The sequence below is a fragment of the Pectinophora gossypiella genome, chromosome 24, assembly GCF_024362695.1.
Source record: "Pectinophora gossypiella chromosome 24, ilPecGoss1.1, whole genome shotgun sequence".
In the NCBI taxonomy this organism is placed as follows: domain Eukaryota; kingdom Metazoa; phylum Arthropoda; class Insecta; order Lepidoptera; family Gelechiidae; genus Pectinophora; species Pectinophora gossypiella.
Genome location: NC_065427.1, coordinates 7,258,067 through 7,278,961, shown reverse-complemented (window position 1 = coordinate 7,278,961; position 20,895 = coordinate 7,258,067). Strand labels below are relative to the sequence as shown.

Sequence of the window (20,895 nt, the reverse complement as noted above, 5' to 3'; positions counted from 1 at the left end):
GTTTGACGTGCTGTCTACTTAACTATGTCGGGTTATTGACGGGTGTAAAATTTTTAGACGGTTGGTTTAGATTTGTGCTTAAAATTGACGTGTGTTCCATAAATTTTATGCTTGTCGATTACCCGTCCCTTTCCTTTTCGGCGGATAAGAAAATGACAGATGTAACTTAAAATAAAATTAGATGGTATTTACAGGAATTAGCACCAATATCAGTTCTCAGACAGTTAATCCCATGCATTCATATCTTCTAAATAATCACTAATTTTATAATAACCTTTTTTGTAAAGCTTTCACGCGCTTTCTCCACACATCTGGATCATCAGCGAGCTTCTCCCATGCCCCAGAGTAAACATTGTACGACAATAGGATCCTTACCGTTTTTCGCTGACATGCTGGACGGTGATGTTGCCAAACGCCCGGGCGCCGCGCACTTCGTCCGGCCAGTACTTGGAGCATTTCACCTTGGAGTACTCCTCCAGGTTGGTCAGCATCACGATCAGCTCCAACCCGTGCTCCCAGATCATCCGCCAGAAGTCGTTGACCGTTGTATCGGTTGGTCCTTGCGCGCATATGAATTTCTTGCGTTCCTGTAACATAAAGATTTGACAGGACCGGTTTTTTACAGAAGCGACTGCCCGTCTGACCTTCCTTATTGTTATTGTAAAATACTGGACAAAAATTAATTATTTTTGTTAAACCGTTGGTCCCGGCTAATACCAGTTCAAACGCCTCCACCAACCTGCAGTGGAGCAGCGTGGAGTATGCTCCATACCCCCTCTGGTCGACTGATGGGAGGCCTGTGCCCAGCAGTGGGACGTATTGGAGATGTCCTTAGAAAAGGTTTAGTACGATCTACTCTGAACCGGCGTGCGTGTATGAAGCGATTGATAAATGTGGAGGAAGCAAGAGAAGTGTGTCAGGATTGAAGCAAATGGAATTCTATACATACATACATAAACTCACGCCCGTAATCCCTAATGGGGTGGGCAGAGCCATAAGTAATCAAAGACAACTTGCAGCCACTGTTGTTACGAGGTCCTAAGATGGATATGATGAACCTTATGGTGATAAGGGATCAGCGTATAGGCCATAACATTAGTCCGTCATTTAGAGGACACAATCCCTCTGTCGGATTTCACGACATGCCCGGGAAGACAAGCAGCTGAACGTGTTCTATGTTCTTTATTTGCTTCCAGAACAGCATAGAAGCATTAAACGAATAGATGGAATTCTATAGTCTCTGCTTACCCCGGTGGGAAATATGTGTGAGTTTATGTATGTGTTTTTTTTTATTATAAGAAAGAGCACGTGAATATAATATAGTAGGAAGGTGCAATACCTGGTTAGCGTCCGACAAGGGGTCCTTAGAAGCACAGAGGACAGACAGTACACAGGTTAGAATGTTAGACAGACAGAAAGCATAAGAACTGGGGGGTTAAAATGGCCACATCGCAGCAATTCATCTTAAGAAAGCAATATTGAAATTTGACATTTGCGCATATAAAAGTAAGTGCGCAATGCAAACAAATGTCAAAAAGCAATATTGCTTTTTTTAGATGAATTGCTTCCATGTGGCCTTTTTAACCCCCCTGAAAGTGTCGTGAACTAAATCATGCAGGATGTACTTTAGTGTTATATTTGAGCTCAGTGAGGTGTGGGTACTTAGTTGTACCCTGACAGGGTTAAGGGTTATTACTGAGGCGGCAAAGGCCCCTGACATGGCTCATGTAACGACTACATACTTACGTCAGTAAGTAGTAACCGGGACCAACGGCTTAACGTGCCTTCCGAAGCACGGATCATCTTACTTTCGGACAATCAGGTGATCAGCCTGTAATGTCCTGACCAAACTAGGGATCACAGTAATTTTTGTGATATGTCCCCACTGGGATTCGAACCCGGAGCCTCCGGATCGTGAAATCAACGCTCAACCACTGGACCACGGAGGCCGTTATTAACTTCTAATCGGTGTGAACAGAGCCACAAGCCACCATAGACAAGGAACCTAAAGATAATAACATAATAACTTACCTTATACCCCATGACGTAGTTAGCGTTGATATAATCCGACCCAGTGATCCCGTCGATCTGCGACAACTTCACTCTGGTCTGGTCGTACGCCTTGATGTCAGGGTAGCGATTCTTGGACTGGTTCTCGCGAGCTTCGGACGCATGCGTCGTGCGGTCCGGGAAGCATTCTGATAGCATCTGTAGCAGCTGTGGAAGGGAGGTTATGTTAACATGTTTTTTATGTATTTATTTATATTATTAAAGGTTACTAACAGAGTTAACAACAAGCCTCTTATTGTAAACAACCTAACAAATTAATAGGGTAGTTTCCAACTAGTCAAATCAAATACTTTTTACTAAACGTCAAAACACGAAATTACTATGGAATTTGTATGAAAAAGCAAACTGTGTATCGAAAAACGTGACAAAATGTCGCAATTATTATTACATTTTTCTTCATTAAAATTCATAAATATGTTAAATAGAAAAATTGATGTATTTTGTCACCTTTACATCTGTCTTTATTCAGTAATCTGAATTTCATAATTTATCTTTGACCTAGGAATCTATCCACTAGTTGACCTAATTATTCGCTAGGTTCACTATGCCAGCGCCAACTAGCGGTTACAATGAGGGTAAAATCTATAAGCTCAAAATGTAAGAACACCCAACAGTAGCGACACCTGATGGAAGAAATAGGCAGTTCTTATTCTGATTACGGCGTACTGTGAAATGTCATTACGAAGAGTAAGTAAACAAATAATTTCAATGAAATTTCGTAATTTATCTTATTCGATTATGTAGATTAGAGTCATTTATTTCACATTTAGTTGTACAACACATTTTAGACACAATATAAAACGGTAACAACGTAAATATGATCGTCATGGCTAATATGAGTAATAAATTAATTATGTATAAAATATAATTCATCATGATCAGCCCATTAACGTCCCCACTGCTGGGGCACGGGCCTTCCCTATGGATGTATAGGGAGATCGGGCCTTAAACCATCACGCGGGCCCAGTGCGGATTAATGGTTATTAACGACTGCTAATGCAGCCGGGACCAACGGCTTAACGTGCCTTCCGAAGCACGGAGGAGCTCGAGATGAAAACTTTTTTTTTGTAGTCACCAATCCTATGACCGGCCTTTGCGAAAGTTGCTTAACGTCAACAATCGCAAACCGAGCGCGTTTACCGCTGCGCCACCGAGCTTCTCTCTCGTATTTACCTCAAACTCTTTCTGGAACCCATAGTCGCTGTCGGCATGTCTCTCTGCATATGCGGCGGGTAAATCTTCCTTCGCTATCGGCGGCATATCTGGCGGCGTGGCTGACACAAGTTGCTGACGACCTCCTAGCGTCGGCCATACGAATCTGATGAGCCAAAACGTAATGTACGATTATTGGATAGTCCCGAATTGAAAAGAATTAATAAAACAAAACATAAACAGCCTATATACGAACAACAGCACAAGCCTCTCTTCAAAAAAAAAAAATGCTACGGAAATTTCCACTTGACATTAACTCAGAATCACTTTTCGAAAAGGAGAAATGGTTACCTCAATGCAGCTTGCAATCTATTCATCTCGAAGTGCGCGTGCGGCTGCATCTTCCTCGAGCGCCGCGTTTGCATCACGCAGAATATTATCGTGATCAGCAGGATCAGCGCTGCCAGCGCGCACGTAGCCTGCAAATATTTATTCGTTTATAACTTTATTTACCGCTGCAGCCCAGATGGAAGAACGCTTGACTGTCACTGTAAGCTCGCAGGTTCGAACCCCAGTACAGTCATGAGCAATATAATGTACCCACTTTAGGACTCTGTCACGTTAACATATTTGACATTTAGTGAGACTTACAGTTCAATTTGTCAAAAAAGTTAATGTGACATGGTACCAAAGTGTATACATATTAATGCTCGTGACCATACAGGTCTAAACCAATGATGAATGAAGATCAGACAGACAGACGCTTCTGTATAAAACTGAAAAGGCCAATCAGCTCATGACAACAAACACTTCAGGACCCCGATACCGACGACGACGATGGTCGACGATTTTCCTCGTTTATCGCTTATCGCTATTGGCGCAATAAAGTCAATTAAATCTTTAAAATGTAATCAATCTTCTCAGGCGACGTCAGCATAGAATAAGGAATAATACTACGTATAGAACGGCGACTCTCCGCTCCCCACCAGCGGCTGAACTGGGTTACCTCACCGCCCCTCGGTCTTTAAGTCTTCAATCATATGGCGTCAGACGTCACACACACAGATGCGCGTGTACGATAACTTCAATGTGTAGTGTCTGTGTAAAACGAGGTGTTTTGTATGAAGTCTCGTAGGTGAGCGCTCAGGCCTGTTGTCTTTTTGTACCGGATGAGAGCCGCAGCGCTCCATTGTCAGGCAAAATATTTAACACATTGACAGTCCAGTGATCCATATACGGGTCATGGGTCACTAAGAAATGACCAGGTACGGAATTCCGGGTAAATGTTTGATGAATGCTACTGTTCACCTGTTTGAAGACTGAAGTGACTGAAGGTTTAGTAAAAGTGTTCAAATAATCAAAAATACCTGTTTATTAAGCTTTACTTTTTCATTTTTTTTTTGACGTGACTTATTGTAGATTTGCCGCAGATGGCATTAACTACTTGGCCGGACAAATGGGGAGCGCTGAAGGCTCTCACCCCTTTACTTTTTCAATAAACTAAAATAACATAATAAAATTGAAGTATATGCAAGACTTACAAGTAAAAAAAAAATGTATGGGGACTGTCAACGTATTAATGCTATTTGCGGAAAATCTAAATAAAAAAATGCCAGAAAGTATCAGAGGCCTGCCTATAAGAGTGTTTAGACGATCTTTGTTTAAGCTACTGAGCGAGAATCCTTTTTATAGTGTCAGTGAATTTCTTATTTATTTATTTATTTAATTTCTTGATCACAAAATGTAATAATTAATCTCTCTGTATTTGCATACCAATATTGTTTTGGTTAAATGTGTGAAACTTTAATTTAGTCATATATAACAACCAATGTACCACATTTACCGCAAATAAATAATTTGATTTGTTAGTTACCTTCAAAGTGTACTCCAGGGCAGTGGAGGGCGCAGGCGCGACGGGGCTGGGCGCAGGCATCAGCTGGTTCAAGTAAACACTGTACATCGGCTCTACCAGCACGTCGTCTACCAACGCTGGAGCAAACAATATAATTTAACAGCATCACGCTTGTATCTCTAAACGCGGTAAGAACCCGTTATTATGTGTTTTAATTACTTGAGGGATGATTCAGACCATGATTCTGAGTTAATATCAAGTCGAATTTTCCGTCGCAAAATTCATGATTTTTTAGTTATTTTTATAATTATTTTCAATTCTATACTTTTGCGATGGAAAGTTCCAGTTGATATTAACTCAGAACAAAGAAAGAGCTGAATGATCCCAAGTACGTATGGGTGTTAGTGAAACCGTAACGAATCCTGAGGGGGATGATTTAGACCATGATTCTGAGTTGATATCAAGTGGAATTTCCTGTCGAAAACATCATGAAAGTTTTAGTCTTTTTAAAAATATTTTCAGTTCCATTTTGCGATGGAAAATTGCACTTCTCAACTCAACTCAGAATCATGGTCTGAATTATCCCTCAAAGTTGTCGCCACGATGTTACTATTACCCTGTATACAAAAGAGGATTTGTTTATAAACTCACGTATCAACTCGACGAAGACAGTGTAGTTGGCTGACGAGTCCAACAAGCCGTCGGTAACCTTGTTGATGTCGCGGTCGTCCACCATCTTTGATGCGTTCATCATTATCGCCATGTTGCTGTAGTAATTTCTGAAGATAAACATTACAGAATTCAACGTCTATGTCTACGTGTGTGGCCTATTATTCCCTAAAAAGTAGAATGGAAAATGCTACACCGACAAGAGCGTGGCTCCCAAATTAGTGATGAATACCAAACGTTTCTTTCAAAGCCGTACTAGGACTCCTGTCCTCCGCCTCTGAATAGTAATGACAGTTACTGCTCCCCTTTGTCAGGTACCAGGTTACAGTCCCTATGACTTGCCCCTTGCCATACCGATGGTTCCCATCTCCGCCTCTGCAACCGTTGAGGTCTTCACCCGTATCCCTGGGTTCTACGTTATACCCCGTATGTCTGGGCCTGAACTTAGCCACGATCCCACTCGCGTCAGACAGAGTACTGCGGGGCGGAAGGCAAGATGGAAACCATTGCCCTATTTGTCTTTAAAAAAGAAGCATGGATAATGATACGCCCAGAAGAATGTGGCTCTTAGACTAATGATGATTAACGCTACGTATAGGACGGTAAGGTTGTGTTTCCATCAAAGATGAGCTAGGATGGGTAAATGGGATGTGTTAAGGACCAGAATCGATTCATAGGAGATGCGCTGAGAAAGGATTCAAAGAGGCACTTAAGTAGCCCCGTTTTCATTATAAGGCGAATAAATGATTATCTATTACTGCCTATTGATGTTGTCATTAGGCCTGCATTGTAATAACTTACGAGTAGTTGCTTTGGAGTGCATCGACCGCTTCGCTCATGCTAAAACTCTTGATACATACCTGTCATTATCAATAGAGCGTCTCTTAAGTGCTTTCTCAGTATTCTCCGGATCTTCGGTATCTTCTTCGTATTCTTCTGTGGTAGTGCTGGGGGAAGTGGCGAGCTTCGGAGCGGGGGTCTCGGGCACCGGTCGCTGCGGTCGCTTCAGACATCGCCTGCACGAGTGATTGTTGAACGTTGGCTCGCTTCGGTTGAATATGCTGTGGTCGTCGCCTAGTACCAGCTCGCTGTCAGCAGGGAAATTGTCGCTGAAAAAAAAACGTTTGGGTTAAGGAGACAGACATAAAAAATAAGGTGATCGCTGTGAAAAATAACTACATACAGCTGACCTATCCAGTGTAACGCAGATCGAATGACCAGTGGTCTTGTTACCCTGAATTGTCCCTTAGGATTATAAAAGTTCCAATATTTATAATATTTCTGATATTTTTGACGATTGGACACTTAATAAGACATGACGAATTTATTAAAAACATCATAGAAGGGAAGCTACAAGGAAAGAGAGGAAGAGGAAGACCAAAAAGAGCTTTCAGAGCTTACATAGAACAGATTAAAGAGAAGGCGAATGTCGTGTCTTATAAGGAGGTGAAGGAATGGGTCTTTGATAGACAAGAATGGAGAATGCTACACCGACAAGAGCTCTTAAATGAGTGATCATAATAGTTATATTAAATAAAATTCTTGTAAGATCGATTTACCATTTTATTTCCTAACTCTTTTTGTATTTAATGGTTGGCCTTCTGTCTAACCCAGAATCGAACCCGGACCTCCAGATCGTGAGCCTAATGCTCTAACCACTAGACCACGGAGGCTGTTGACAATTACATCATTATAACCAGATCATGAGCGCCAACACTCAAACCACTACACTATGGAGGCTGTTTACATAATAAACTTACTTGGTGAATATATCAGCAATGTAAGCGCCAAGCACGGGTTGCGCTGCGTGGGCCTCCTCATAGTCTATCACGTCCAGCATGGCTTGATTCTTGAGATCCTTTACGTCCATGTTTGGGAGTAAACGCACCATGTAGACTCTGAAACGTAATAAACGTGGGAACACATTCAGGACGCTCTAAAGAGCCTTTCTACCGGCCATAGAATAAGAAATAATACTACGTATAGAATGGCAACCCTCCGCTCCCCACCAGCGTCTGAGCCAGGTTTACCTCACCCCCCTCGAACACAGTTTAGAATTAAATCGTATGGCGTCAGATGACACACACAGATGCGTGTGTACGATAACGCCAATGTGTTGTGTCTGTGTAAAACGAGGTTGTTTGTATGAAGTGTCCGGGGTCCCTGTAAAACCAGCGCGGTGGGAAGTCATAACAACTGTACGCGCAAGTCTTTAGGCACATTATAGCACGCAACGGTCTCCAATGAAATCGCCGTGACGGAGTAGGTTATTATCGTGGTAGATATAGGAAATTTTGTAAAGAGTTATTTATCTGTTACGTAGAAACTGTTAAGCCTTCTTCTATCGTGTGGGTTGGGTTGTGAGGTGGATTACCAACCCCATCATCTCTGGTGTCAGAGTTGCTATTGAGCCAAAGGCCCCTGACATGGCTCAAGTAAGGGCTGTTTGTTAAACTACAGGTGGAAATTCTTACCTGTAGCAGCATATACCTCCGTTTCTTTCAGACACTTTTGGCAGGAACATTTTGAACATATATCTGTCTTTGTCTAGTATCTGTAAAGACAAACAAATAAATTAATTATATAAAGATGTATAATTGACTTATCATCATTGATTGCAAAAATTCTTGTATTGTATGCTCTGCTGTTTTAAGCTCGTACGTCGAAGAATCTCTTTAGGATAGGTTTCGATACTGCAGTACTGAATGATCCATAAAGTATCATTCTCTCTTGTTACCTCTAGTTATACCATTGCACAATGTATTGTCTTAGCACTTTCCTATGTTTTTATCCTTCTCTGTCACTCAGAGCCGTTGCTAGAGATAAAGAACTAACGAGGACTCTGACCTCCTTTCGCTGCGTGCGATTGCATTATCTCGTTCCGGCAAACTACAATTTTGAGTGTCAGAAAGGGATAGAAGCTCAGGAAAGTGCGATGCAGTGCGACCAGACTTAGTTCAAGTGACCCGTATTCTAAGATGCCAACCTTCCGAGGCGACTTCAAGGTCTTACTCGAGATCGGCTCAAAATCGATTTTCTTAGACGGTGCCTCAACCTAAACTCATGACGTCATTATTTTAGTATTATTATGTTGGCAGTATGATAATTACGCTCGACTCCACTGAGTAAAGCCCTCAAGTCGAGGACGTAAATGTCAATTTAAAATACCAAACGGCTCAGCTGCAGCCGAGTCGAGGAAGAGTCGAGTGGAGGAAGAGTCGAGTGGAGGAAGAGTCGAGTGGAGGAAGAGTCGAGTGGAGGAAGAGCCGAGTGGAGGAAGAGCCGAGTGGAGGAAGAGCCGAGTGGAGGAAGAGTCGAGTGCAGGAAGAGTCGAGTGGAGGAATAGCCGAGTGGAGGAAGTCAAGTGGAGGGCGAGTCGAGTGGAGGGAGTAGAATGGAGGAAGAGTCGAGTGGAGGAAGAGTCATGTGAACATCTTAGGATGCGGGTGTAAGACGATACATTGTACAATAGTATAACTAGAGGTAACAAGCGTCGAGAGCATGAGGTTTCAAGTATCGATACTGCAGTATCAAAAATCCCCGGATACTCTGCTTGTTCAGTCCTTACCTTCCTCCACCTGGGTCGCGGCGGTGCGTCGGGCGGCGCGGTCTTAGTATGGCAATGCCTCACCACCTCTTCGCCTCTGCGCCTCGTCCTTGTCATGGCACTCAGTCTGATCGTGTAGTTTGTGTTCGGTTGGAGGTCATCGAATCTGTGTAATGTAAAGGGCAATGAGTTAAAACGTCCCACTCTAATAACAGGTTCCAGACATATCTCATTCGAAGCATTTTACTTTGATATTTTTGTTCTATGGCGACTTTCTAGAAATACGCGGGGTTTAGCCTGAATTCGGGTTTTTAACTACGATTTTGGGTATCGACAAACCTTTTTTAAATTTTATTTCTAAACCCTATGGAATTTGAAATTAGAACTAACTGGTAATCTTTTTAAAGATACTAATGAAATATAATAATTATCTGTTAAATTGGGGGTGTCATACAGTTACGGTCATGGTCCTTTTATATGAACGCTAGCTGACAAAATTTCGTATATTATGTGGTCACTGCTTAGACACTGTACCTTGGAACCTGACAGAGGGCAGCAGTGACTGTCAGTACTATTCAGAGGCGGAGGACAGGAGTCCTAGTATGGCTTTGAAATAGACTACTCTGGGCGCCATCACACTCGCGTCAGACAGAGTGCTGCGGGGGTCAATGTAGCATGGCAAATGCCACACTACCAAGAGCGTGGCTCTTAAATTAACATAACATAACAAATACTTTATTGCACAAACAGGAAAAAACAAAATACAAAACAAAAGAAAAAATAAATAAAAAAATAGTAGTAGTTAATAGTAGTATTAGGTAATTATTGGTAGTTTTGTAATTAGTATTAGTAAATTAGTGGTTATAAAGTTGGGCTCACAATCTGGAGGTCTAAGTTCGATTCGCGATGGGGACATTGTGACAAAAATAAATTGATTTTCGTCAGTTTTAGATCTGTCTTTATTTAGAAATCGGAATCTCATGATTTATCTTGAACCTGGTACATGAGCCAACTGGTGGGGAGGGTTGCCGTTCCTTATTCTGTGCCTGTGCTCAAAACGGCACGTCTTATCGAAGTACATCTTTGTAAATACATTATTGTGCCATCTGATCGGGAAGCCGCCTTCCCGCGGATTTAAATCCGAATATCGTCCACCTTATTTTGTAAACTAAATTAGTATGTAAGTTTTTGTTACTAACCCTATGGATGTTATGTTGTCCGAATATTATTTTTTTGATTTTTGTTTTGATTTACAAGACGATGACAGACTATACAAACCTGACACTGGTAGACTCGTTGGTTTTGAACCTGGACAGAGGTCCCCACGTGTCCTTCTTCATGACCCCAGTGCGGTCCCTGTACTCTGCCGACCCTGTTATCTCCATCTGCAAAGAATTCGGTTACATTACAACACAGGCTGTTAGACACAGTAACGAAAACTTTGGGGGATGATTCATTATTCTGAGTTGATATCAAGTGAAATTTCCTGTCGGAAAATTTATCAATATTTTAGTTTCTTTTTTAATCAGTCCTATATTGTGCTTTAAGCGGCAAAGCAAAAACTAGTCAAATAAATAAAAGATACGGAGGTCCCGGTTTCGAATCCCGGTGGAGACATATCATAAAAATCACATTGTGATCCCTAGTTTGGTTAGGACATTACAGGCTGATCATCCGATTGTCAAAGTAAGATGATCCGTGTTTCGGAAGGCACGTTAAACTGGTCCCGGTTGCTACTTACTGATGTAAGTAAGTAGTCGTTACATGAGTCATGTCAGGAGCATTTTGCGGCTCAAAAGTCACCCTGACACCAGCGTTGATAAGGTTGGTAATCACAACCCACACGATAGAAGATTACAAAAGATGGGGTAAATCATTAATCAAAAGGACCTCGTGGCGCATAAGGCTGCTTTTTCACCAGAGCTGTGCGAGTAAAATGTGTCGTACGAGGATGTGTAGCTGTGCTGTGGAAATGTGTAGGGGTTTCCCACCAGAGCTGTGCGAGGTAAATGTCTCGTTCGATGAAGTGTAGCGGTGCGAGAATGCGTTGCGAAATTGTGAAATCGTCGCAAACTTCGCAGAATTTCCGTCACAACACATTTCTCGCTTGTTTTGTATGTAGAATGACTTGGCTTCGCTAAACACTTTTCCACCAGAGCTGAGCCGAGCGAGGCTAGGAAAATGAAGTGATTCTATTGGTGGATTTTTTCCTTGCACACCGCTTAGCTATCTCGCACAGCTCTGGTGGAAAAGCAGCCTAAGCCGTGGCGTGAGGGCGTCCACTTCACGAGTGAACGAATGTATGTGGAAGAGGTCCTCACCGTGTATCCTTTGATCTCCGCGTTGGGGTTCTTCGGCGGCGCCCACGACAGCAGCACGTAGCTGGCGCTGCAGTTGGCCGTCACGTTGGCCGGCGCACCCGGGATACCTGCAATCATATACGGTCACGAGCATTAATATGTATACACTTTGGTACCATGTCACATTAACTTTTTTGACAAATTGAACTGTAAGTCTCACTAAATGTCAAATACACTTCTCATCAAAAAAATCGAAACACTTCCGTTTTCATTGTTTCTGTCCGAATTTAACACAAAAATGAATTCATACGATGAAAAAAAATACATAAATGTATAGCTGGCAGTTTGGCCATTACAGTAATAAGCGAAAATTCTAAATTCAAAATTAGAATTTCATTTGTTTATCTTACAAACGAAATGAATCACTGTTTTGAGACAAATGTGTGTTTAGGGTTGGAGTACATTTAGCGTTTAAAAACTAAAAATTGGCGCCTATCCTTAAACTTTTTGTTTTTTATTTCAATACTGTGCCTTTGGGACGTCTGAAAAAAGGTTTTTTTTCTAAAACGTATGGATACTTCGCCCACAGAAGCCGCCCAAGTTGTGGCATTGCTGGATTCTGGCCTTAGTCAGCGTGTTGTGGCTGCAAGACTGCATCTAAGCCTGTCATCTATTCATAGAGTCTATAAACGTTATCGGGAGACTGGTTTGTTCACGCGCCGATCAGGATCTGGCAGGAATCGGGTCACTTCTGAGCGAGATGATCGATTTATTGTAACAACTTCTTTAAGAAATCGACGCCTTAACGCTTTTCAACTGCAGCAGCGGCTTCGTGTTGTACGAAGGGTGGCTGTAAGTGACTCTACAATTAGAAGAAGGTTGAAGGATCGTGGACTGGTACCGCATAAGCCAGCAAATGGGCCGAAATTAACTGCAGACCATCGAAGAGCGCGCCTTAACTTTGCACGTGAGCACCTAAATTGGTCATACCTACAGTGGAGCAAAGTTCTCTTTTCTGATGAGTGTAAAATTATGCTGTATGGTAACGACGGAAGGAACAAGGTCTACAGAAGAGACGGAGAACGCTATGCACAATGCTGCATTGAAGAAAAGGTCAGCTATGGTGGCGGTTCGTGGACGGTTTGGGGAGGAATCAGCGCCGACGGTAAGACAGAGCTTGCTTTCGTGTCTGGGCCACGTCTGCCTGCACTAAACTGTCATCGGTACGTCGAAGAGTGTCTCGAGCCTCATGTGATGCCCTATGCACATTTTATTGGCAACGGCTTCATATTCATGCACGACAATGCTAGGGCTCACACCGCGGGCGTCGTACGAGATTATCTTAACGAAGTCGATATCTCTATTATGGAATGGCCAGCAAGAAGCCCGGACATGAATCCCATTGAACATCTGTGGGATGAATTAAAGAGACGAATTCGAGCAAGAGATCCTGCCCCAGAAACACTTAGCCAGCTGCAAGATGCAATCCAAGAGGAATGGGACAATATACCACAGCATGTGATCGTGACTCTCATCCGATCGATGAAGAACCGTATGGAAGCAGTAATTAGAGCTCGGGGAGGGAATACAAGTTATTAAATAAACGTTTTTTAGCTTTTTTTTTCATTTACGTGTGTTGTTTTATCCATTTCCTTTATACTCCAAACGGAATAAAAATGACTCATTTAACAAAATACGAAACCTATGAAAAATTCATTTAAATTTAGAACATTAACATTAAGATTTGATAAGCTCATATTACTCACTATTAAACGACATTTAACATTTATTCCTAAATGTACACATTTTTCTGATAATCCTGACAAAACGTAAACTTGCAAGGTGTTTCGATTTTTTTGATGAGAAGTGTATATTAGTGCGACAGAGTCCTAAAGTGGGTACATTATATTGCTCATGACTGTACATACGTAAAATGGCTACATCGAAGCAATTCATCTAAGAAAGCAATATTGCAGTTAGACATTTGCGCATATAAAAGTAAGTGCGCAATGGAAACAAATGTTCTTCAAAAACAATACCAGGGTGTTAGTGACTCCGTAAAGAAAACTTTGAGGGGTGATTCAAAGCATGATTCTGGAAAAGCGTGGAAAAGTATCCGTCGCAAAAGTATGGAACTGAAAATAATAAAAAAAAACACAAATTTTCTATGAAGAAATTCCGCTTGATATCAACTCAGAATCATGGTCTGAATCATCCCCCGCAGTATTTGTTACGACGTTACTGACACCCATACGTATTTATATGGGCTGTGCGTACTTGTACGGGGTGTAAGTGACTTCGTAACGGATACTGAGAGAAATGATTCAGCTCATTATTCTGGTTTAATATCAAGTTCATGAAAATGTTTTATTTTTTATTATTTTCAGTATTTTTACTATTCCGCTTGGATGTTTGTAAAAAGAACACTTCTTCTTCTTCTTCTTTTCTGATCTTGATCTTTTCGACCATAATATTACGAAGTTTAAATGATTATTGTGGTCTCACTTGCTTCTTTAACTATCTTAATTATTTTTATTTTGTCCTTGTGGTGATGTTTTTAATGTATTAATTGGATTAGTTAGCCTGGGACACCACTGCTGGGCAAAGGCCTCCCCTCTGAGTTTCCATTTCTGCCTGTCCTGAGCGATCTCTCTCCATTCCGTCTGAAACGCGTCCAAGTCGTCTTTCCATCGCTTGGAGAAGTATGTATTGTTTATCCTAAGTTCTGTCCTTTCTATTTTGTCATGCTGTTGTACACTATTCTTTGGATTGTAGACTAGTTCTAAACCTGTTCGAGTTATGTCATACAATACAGATAGTACACAGACAGCTGTGTACCAGTTAAAAAAAACCCACATTTGTTCTAACTCAATGTAAGCTATATGAGGGTGGCATATTCTGTACAGAATAGACCCTCTTAAAAATTTTAGTTTAAAAGAAAACAAATATGAGATCTATGCACACTACATACCGTCCAGGGTGGCAGCCTCCATCTCTTCAGACCAGTTGCCGCACTCTTTGGTGAAGTCCTGGCATGCTCTGACCTGGAGGAAAAAATACTTTAGTTTCTTGCGTTGCTTCACTTCACCCTATTAAATGATGAAGACATGTTTCAGGCAGGAGAATGATGTGACAGCTAATCAGCTCATCACCCATAAATTAAGCTCACGACTATTGAATTGGGGTAGTCAGACGTACAGTCATAAGCAATATCATGTACCCACTTTAGGACCATGTCGCACTATCATATTTGACATTTAATGAGACTTAGTTTGATTTGTTAAAAAAGTTAATGTGACATGGTTTAAAAATGTTTACATATTAGTACTCGTGATCGTACATCCATCGCAAGATGATCTAAGTACCCACACCGTACCAAGGTTTCTGTTAGACCAATATGATAGCTGATGAGCCGTATCGCCGTCTATAATGGTCGAGTCAACTGTTTTAGTGGAAAAAAAATGGTCCGTCGATTTTAACGACACGGGACGCTGAACGTCGTTCTGCAAACTATGGACAAGACTTTATACATACCTTGAATATATAAGTGCTGTGTGGCTCCAAGTTATCAAACATGTACGGTAAATTCCTGGAGTCGCGCGAATGGTAGGCCTTCCTTGGGGCACCGCCATCCTTCTTCCTGGCTTCTAGCAGGTAATAGTGTATGTACTTCTCAATCTCTCTAGGGGGATCCCATCCGATAGTCACTGAGGTAGCAGAGAATCCCTTTATAGAGATATTGGGTACAAACACTGGATCTTTTTCCAAAGTCGTTCCGTTTGTGATCGGCGCTTGCGTCCGCCCATGAATGGTCTTCACTTCCAACTTCACTTGGTAAGTCGTCGACGCATTGAGCTTGTTGATCACATAGGAAGTACTGTTGGTTTCGATCTGGTCACCGGTGAATTGAAACCCGTTTTCATTCAGCTTCGAGTAAGCTAGGTAGTACCTGACGATCTTCGAGTTGCCGGGGTCTATTGTCCAGTTTACGTAGAGCTGTGTTCTGCTTATACCGATCACCTCGAGGTGTTTCACGCTGGGGTCAGTGTAGACGACCAAGTTGATTTCTCCAGTGACGTTCTTGGAAGTAGCAGTATCGAACGCAATGCATTGATGGATGCCGTTGTCTTTGTAAGCTACTTTGTTTATATCGTAAGTGCTTTCGACATGTCTGTCATTGTGTTTGGAGCGAGTGGCGTTGCGTGTTGTCGTTTCCTTGTCTGGTTGTATCCATATCACTTCTCCCGGATCGGAGTACACTAGAAAAGGAAAAAAAATGGTTTTAACTATTCTTATTCTCTCTTGTGAGGTGGATCATCACTTCATCTAACAAAGCGATACTGCAATTTGACATTAGCGCATATAAAAGTTAGTACGCAGTGCAAAGTAATGTCAAATAGCAATGTTCCTTTTTTAGATGAAGTGCTCGATGTGGTCTTCTAAAGTACTCACTGTCAAAAACACATTTCAGCGTGACATCATGCCCGTGGTCGTCAGAAGTGGAGTTGACTTCGTATCTCGTCTTCGTGGCCACGAAGCTACCAGGGTACGACAAATCCAGGGTAGCAGTCTTTGAGTCGTTCTGGTCCCCGTAACTGGCGACGCACGTGTAATTGCCGGCGTCTCCACGTGTGGTCTTCGTGAAGAATATTGAAGACTCCTTTAGTTCAGAATCCACCATTATCTTCTTTGTCGTGTTCTTTACTTGTATCCTGGAAGGAATTGGCACTTGAGAGAACTATAATAGACGGAAACCAGTTCCGTTTGTCAGGATCAAAGCAAATAGAATTGCTTTTTGCCCCAGTGGGAAATCATCATCATTGGCCTTATACGTCTGTTTCAGACGATTTATGACGTCATTGCCTCGAAGAAATGCGTGAGTTTATGTGTAGGAAACCCATATTCCCGAGAAATGGGTGACTTAACCTCGTAAGCCCTGGGGTCCTCTGAGAAGGACCAAATAATTGTAGTCATAAAGGCCGAAGGTTTTGAAATAGTTTGTTCTAATAATCAACGAAGGTACTTTTAAAAGTACCAAAACTTTGCCTGTCAATTTAATTCAAACCTTTGCGCCGATTGAGAAAAAAAATATTTTGTCTATGAACTAGTTCATTCAATTTCGTGAATAGGTGGCTTTAATAAAAAAGAAATATGTATCACTTGTCGTAATTTGTCATTCTATTGGTAAAGATGGTGCGCACACGGCGACGAGGTAAACAAAAATCAAGTTAATAATCGAATTTCGTAGTTTTTCATACACATTATTTTCATAAATCGCAGGTAATATAATAATCAACAACATGACATAGTTATTTTATCAATTTCGTATCGATATCGTTAGCAATATGAAAGCAAACTTTTTTAGTCCTTTGCAAGGGACTTTAGGTGTCATGTCCGGATATTTTTCAAACTCTTTTTTAAATTGTTATATGTGATTAAATCATACCGATATAGACTGACTTGCTTACGTGATCTTATTATCAAAAAAACTACCGTCTTCATTTTATTTCCTTTTTCCTTCTAATGATGATCAAAACTGACACCATGAATTAATTTCTTTCCTAATAATAAAAACCTAATGTACTTCCAGAGGGACTAATCACAAACTACATCATAAAAACTAAAACTCGTTACTTATTTTATATTTAAATATGTAAGTATATACACATATTTATGACGTACAAATAGGTATGTATGTTAATGAAAAAATACATAACCCTTTATAATAATAATATTTTTCAGATTTTACTAAAAGTAGTGACTTAAACCGGGAGTCCTTCTGGAGGAACTAAAAAAAAACCTAATTTTTTCAAAAATGTCTTCTATTCATCATTACATAGGTCTCCACTTAATTTGAACCCAATCGGATAACTCTAGCACTTTAAAATTTGTACTTGAAGTGCTAGGCATTTACGACTCTAAAAATTTGGTCCTTTTCAAGGTACCACCGTCGTTTATTACTTCGAAATCGTAATTATGCTTCGGCGTTACGAGGTTAACCTGTATTGGGTAAGCCGCATGTCGCTTCTGTAAAAGACCTGATCTGTCAAATCTTCAGGTTAGGTAAGCGAACTCCGTGAACAACACAACGCTAGGAAGATGTTGATGAACATTATATATTTTTAACGGGTGGAACTAACACGCATTATATTTTTAATCAAATTTTTATCGAGGCTTGAGCTACTCTTGGTGTTTATGCCAGCTTTTTTGACGTGTCTTATAGTAGATTTGCCGCAAATGCCACTACTTGGCCGGACAAACGGGGAGCGCTGAGGGGTCTCACCCGGTACAAAATATAAGACAATAGGCCTGAAGGTGCCCAGTTGGGCGCGAACCTCGGCTCAGGGCGTCGTCTGAGAGGATAATATTTGAAAGAATTAATGAACCCCAGTGGGTCGATAGCGATAAGCGCTGAAAGAGGAAAATCGTCAGCCATGCCGGCGGGGTCGGTGTCGGAGTTCGGTTGTACCAGGCTCATAGTTTACACATTGCTGCACACTAATGCACGAAATGAAGGTTGTAAGGTTTTGTTCACGCCAACGTGAACACACCAATAATAATATTCACCAACGGCAACCCCGATGACGTTCGTCCGGTCTCGGTCTATATTCTATGTGCTTTCTATCTAATGTACAAGTAATAAGTCAATACACAATCCCCCTCAAGAAACGAAGCTTTCATTGATGCAATCCCATCAATCATCAAGCAAAACAAACATACAATAAAACCACGCCGAAGCTACTGCAGCGCCGAAAGGTTTCCTAATAGAGGAGTAAACGTACCGATCAGAAGCATTGAGAGGTTTGCCGTTGAAGAACCAGGATAGCTCGGCGGGAGGCATGGCGCTGCAATTGAGGGTCGCATTGCCGTCCAGTTCGCTCTTCGTGACCACCAACTCGTAAATTTCCACACGTTCTTGGGCTGCAGACAAAAAGAAACACATACAAATCTGCATACAATTTTTTTGTTTGATAGTTTTCCTTTTAATTTTATTTATTGTAATTTTTAGTGTTTTTTTCATTCATTGTTTATTTTGTATAGGTACTAGTTTTTATATTGTTTTCTCGTCATACAGCGCATTGGGTTACATTGTAATGTTATAATAACGTAATTGACTACAGATTAACAAATACACATGGACGATTCTGACGACCCGATTACTCTTGCAATAGAGGCGGCCAATCAGCTCGCGACAACAAACACTTCAGGACCCCAATACCGACTCCCCTGGTGTCGCAGACGATATCACTCTTTCGGTGCTTGTGTATTTGTAACCAACTCCAAAAAAGAAGGTGGTTATTAATTGGACCTGTATGTACGTAATATTGTTGGAAGTGCATAATAGTCGTATCGTCTATGTGGGCTTGTAAACATTGTGGCAAATTTCATAGATGTTTGCATTCTTGTATTTTTGTATTTTCGGCTAAATTGTTTATTAGAACAGATACTTCCAATTTAGTTAATTATCTTCTACATGTAAACAACTTTCAATGAATAAATAGTTCTTTGAACTCATTTAAGATAGACATAATGTTAACTAATCATGCTAATTGGATTAAAAGGTCATGCCTTTTATAGGAAATACATGAAAAACATTGAATGGCAAATATGCAAACTGTGTATTCTGGGCACAGGCTTCCCCTCAAATGGGAGGGGGTTCGCAGTAGGTATATTATAATTCAACATAACATACCTAAATGCAACACAGTCTAATAATAAGAATGATTTATTATTAAAGGACACCACACACAGCAATAATACAATGACATCAAGAGAAAGAAAACACACAAAATGCCATAATTATAAAATATACAGTCTCATGACTATATATTATAATAATACAAGGTTCTGAGCTGATATACTGCATGAAATTTTTGTGTTTCATTTTAATTGTTTTCAGTTCCGTACTGTTTCGACGACATCATAACATCAAAGAAGGAAAAATTTAAGGAAAGAGAGGAAGGAGTAGACCTAGGAGAACATTTATGAAACAAAAGAGAAGGTGCAGGTCGTGTCGTATCAGGAGGTAAAGGATTTGGCGGGAAGAAGAGAGGAATGGCGATAAGAGTGCAGCTCTTAAATAAAGAGAGAGACTGTTGCAATGGCAAATTCCGCTTGGTATCAACTCAGAATCATGGTCAGAATCACCCATCAAAGTTTTCATTACAATGTCACTAACACCCTGTATAGGTATTACATAGTTCTTATTAGTTGTAGATATAAGTCAAGTTTAGGTTAACTAATAGGTTTACAACTAGATAGGCACCAGTACATAAATAACCACAGGGAAAATAACTAATCCAACTTTTCCTTAATCATTTCAAGTAATACATCAAAGTAATATGATTGAAAGAGTCTGAATCTAATTAGTGGGATACAGTACTAATAGACTATAAAGAAAAATATAATAATTATTATACTATAATACAGCAGACAATATTTTTTTTTTTTAATGATATTGATACTGGCTCCGATTCCTGCAGACACTGCCTAATTTTTGTTTTAAGTTATATCCGTCGAAAAGGAAAGGGACGGATGATTCACAGCTCTTAATTTTAGGAAGAATGAGTGAATGAATTAATAACCCGGGCGAATCAAAAAGGTACGTCGCTGGTATGCAATCCGTTTGACGTGCTGTCTACTTAACTGTGTCGGGTTATTGACTGATGTAAAATTTTTAGATGGTTGGTTTAGATTTGTGCTTAAAATTGACATGTGTTCCATAAATTTTATGCTTGTCGATTACCTGTCCCTTTCCTTTTAGGCGGATAAGAAAATGACAGATATAACTTAAAATAAAATTAGATGGTATTTACAGGAATTAGCACCAATGTCACCTTATTTGAATGCAATAAAGTATATTTTCACAAGTTTTTTGTAAGCAGCAGTAACTGTCAGTACTATTCAGAGGCGGAGGACAGGAGTCCTAATACGGCTTTGAAATAGACTACTCTGGGTGCCATCCCACTTGCGTCAAGAGAGAAACCATTGCCCAATTTTTCCCTAAAAAGTAATATGGAGAGGAATGCTACACCGACAAAAGGGTGACTCTTAAATTAGTGATGATGAAAGTATATTTTACATTTGTAAAGATGGGTGTTAGGTATATTTGCTCTTCGTATTGCAACGTGGAACACAAACGGTCTCATAGACAAGAAAGACGATATTAGCATTTTGTTTAATATACAATATCTAGATATCTTACTGGTATCCGAAGCACACCTTACAAGTCAGCCATCAATTACCTTAGATGGATACTGTATCTACGCAACACCACACCCAGATGGTACAGCACATGCTGGTTC

The 20,895-nt window shown here is 40.7% G+C and overlaps 1 protein-coding gene across 1 annotated transcript in view; it reads right to left on the bottom strand.

Annotated features, from left to right (window-relative positions):
- LOC126377814 (tyrosine-protein phosphatase 69D) overlaps positions 1-20,895 on the bottom strand; it is a 38,256-nt gene that overhangs the window by 13,617 nt on the left and 3,744 nt on the right. The window contains exons 2-17 of the mRNA XM_050025685.1: positions 18,373-18,511; positions 16,043-16,302; positions 15,125-15,849; positions 14,562-14,634; positions 11,612-11,718; positions 10,569-10,675; positions 9,312-9,456; positions 8,218-8,297; positions 7,504-7,641; positions 6,604-6,852; positions 5,726-5,853; positions 5,096-5,211; positions 3,574-3,701; positions 3,244-3,388; positions 2,032-2,217; positions 376-587 (exon numbers count right to left, since the gene is read on the bottom strand). Of these exons, the coding sequence (XP_049881642.1) occupies positions 376-587; positions 2,032-2,217; positions 3,244-3,388; positions 3,574-3,701; positions 5,096-5,211; positions 5,726-5,853; positions 6,604-6,852; positions 7,504-7,641; positions 8,218-8,297; positions 9,312-9,456; positions 10,569-10,675; positions 11,612-11,718; positions 14,562-14,634; positions 15,125-15,849; positions 16,043-16,302; positions 18,373-18,511 (2,938 nt within the window). The remainder of the gene's footprint in view (positions 1-375; positions 588-2,031; positions 2,218-3,243; positions 3,389-3,573; positions 3,702-5,095; positions 5,212-5,725; positions 5,854-6,603; positions 6,853-7,503; positions 7,642-8,217; positions 8,298-9,311; positions 9,457-10,568; positions 10,676-11,611; positions 11,719-14,561; positions 14,635-15,124; positions 15,850-16,042; positions 16,303-18,372; positions 18,512-20,895) is intronic.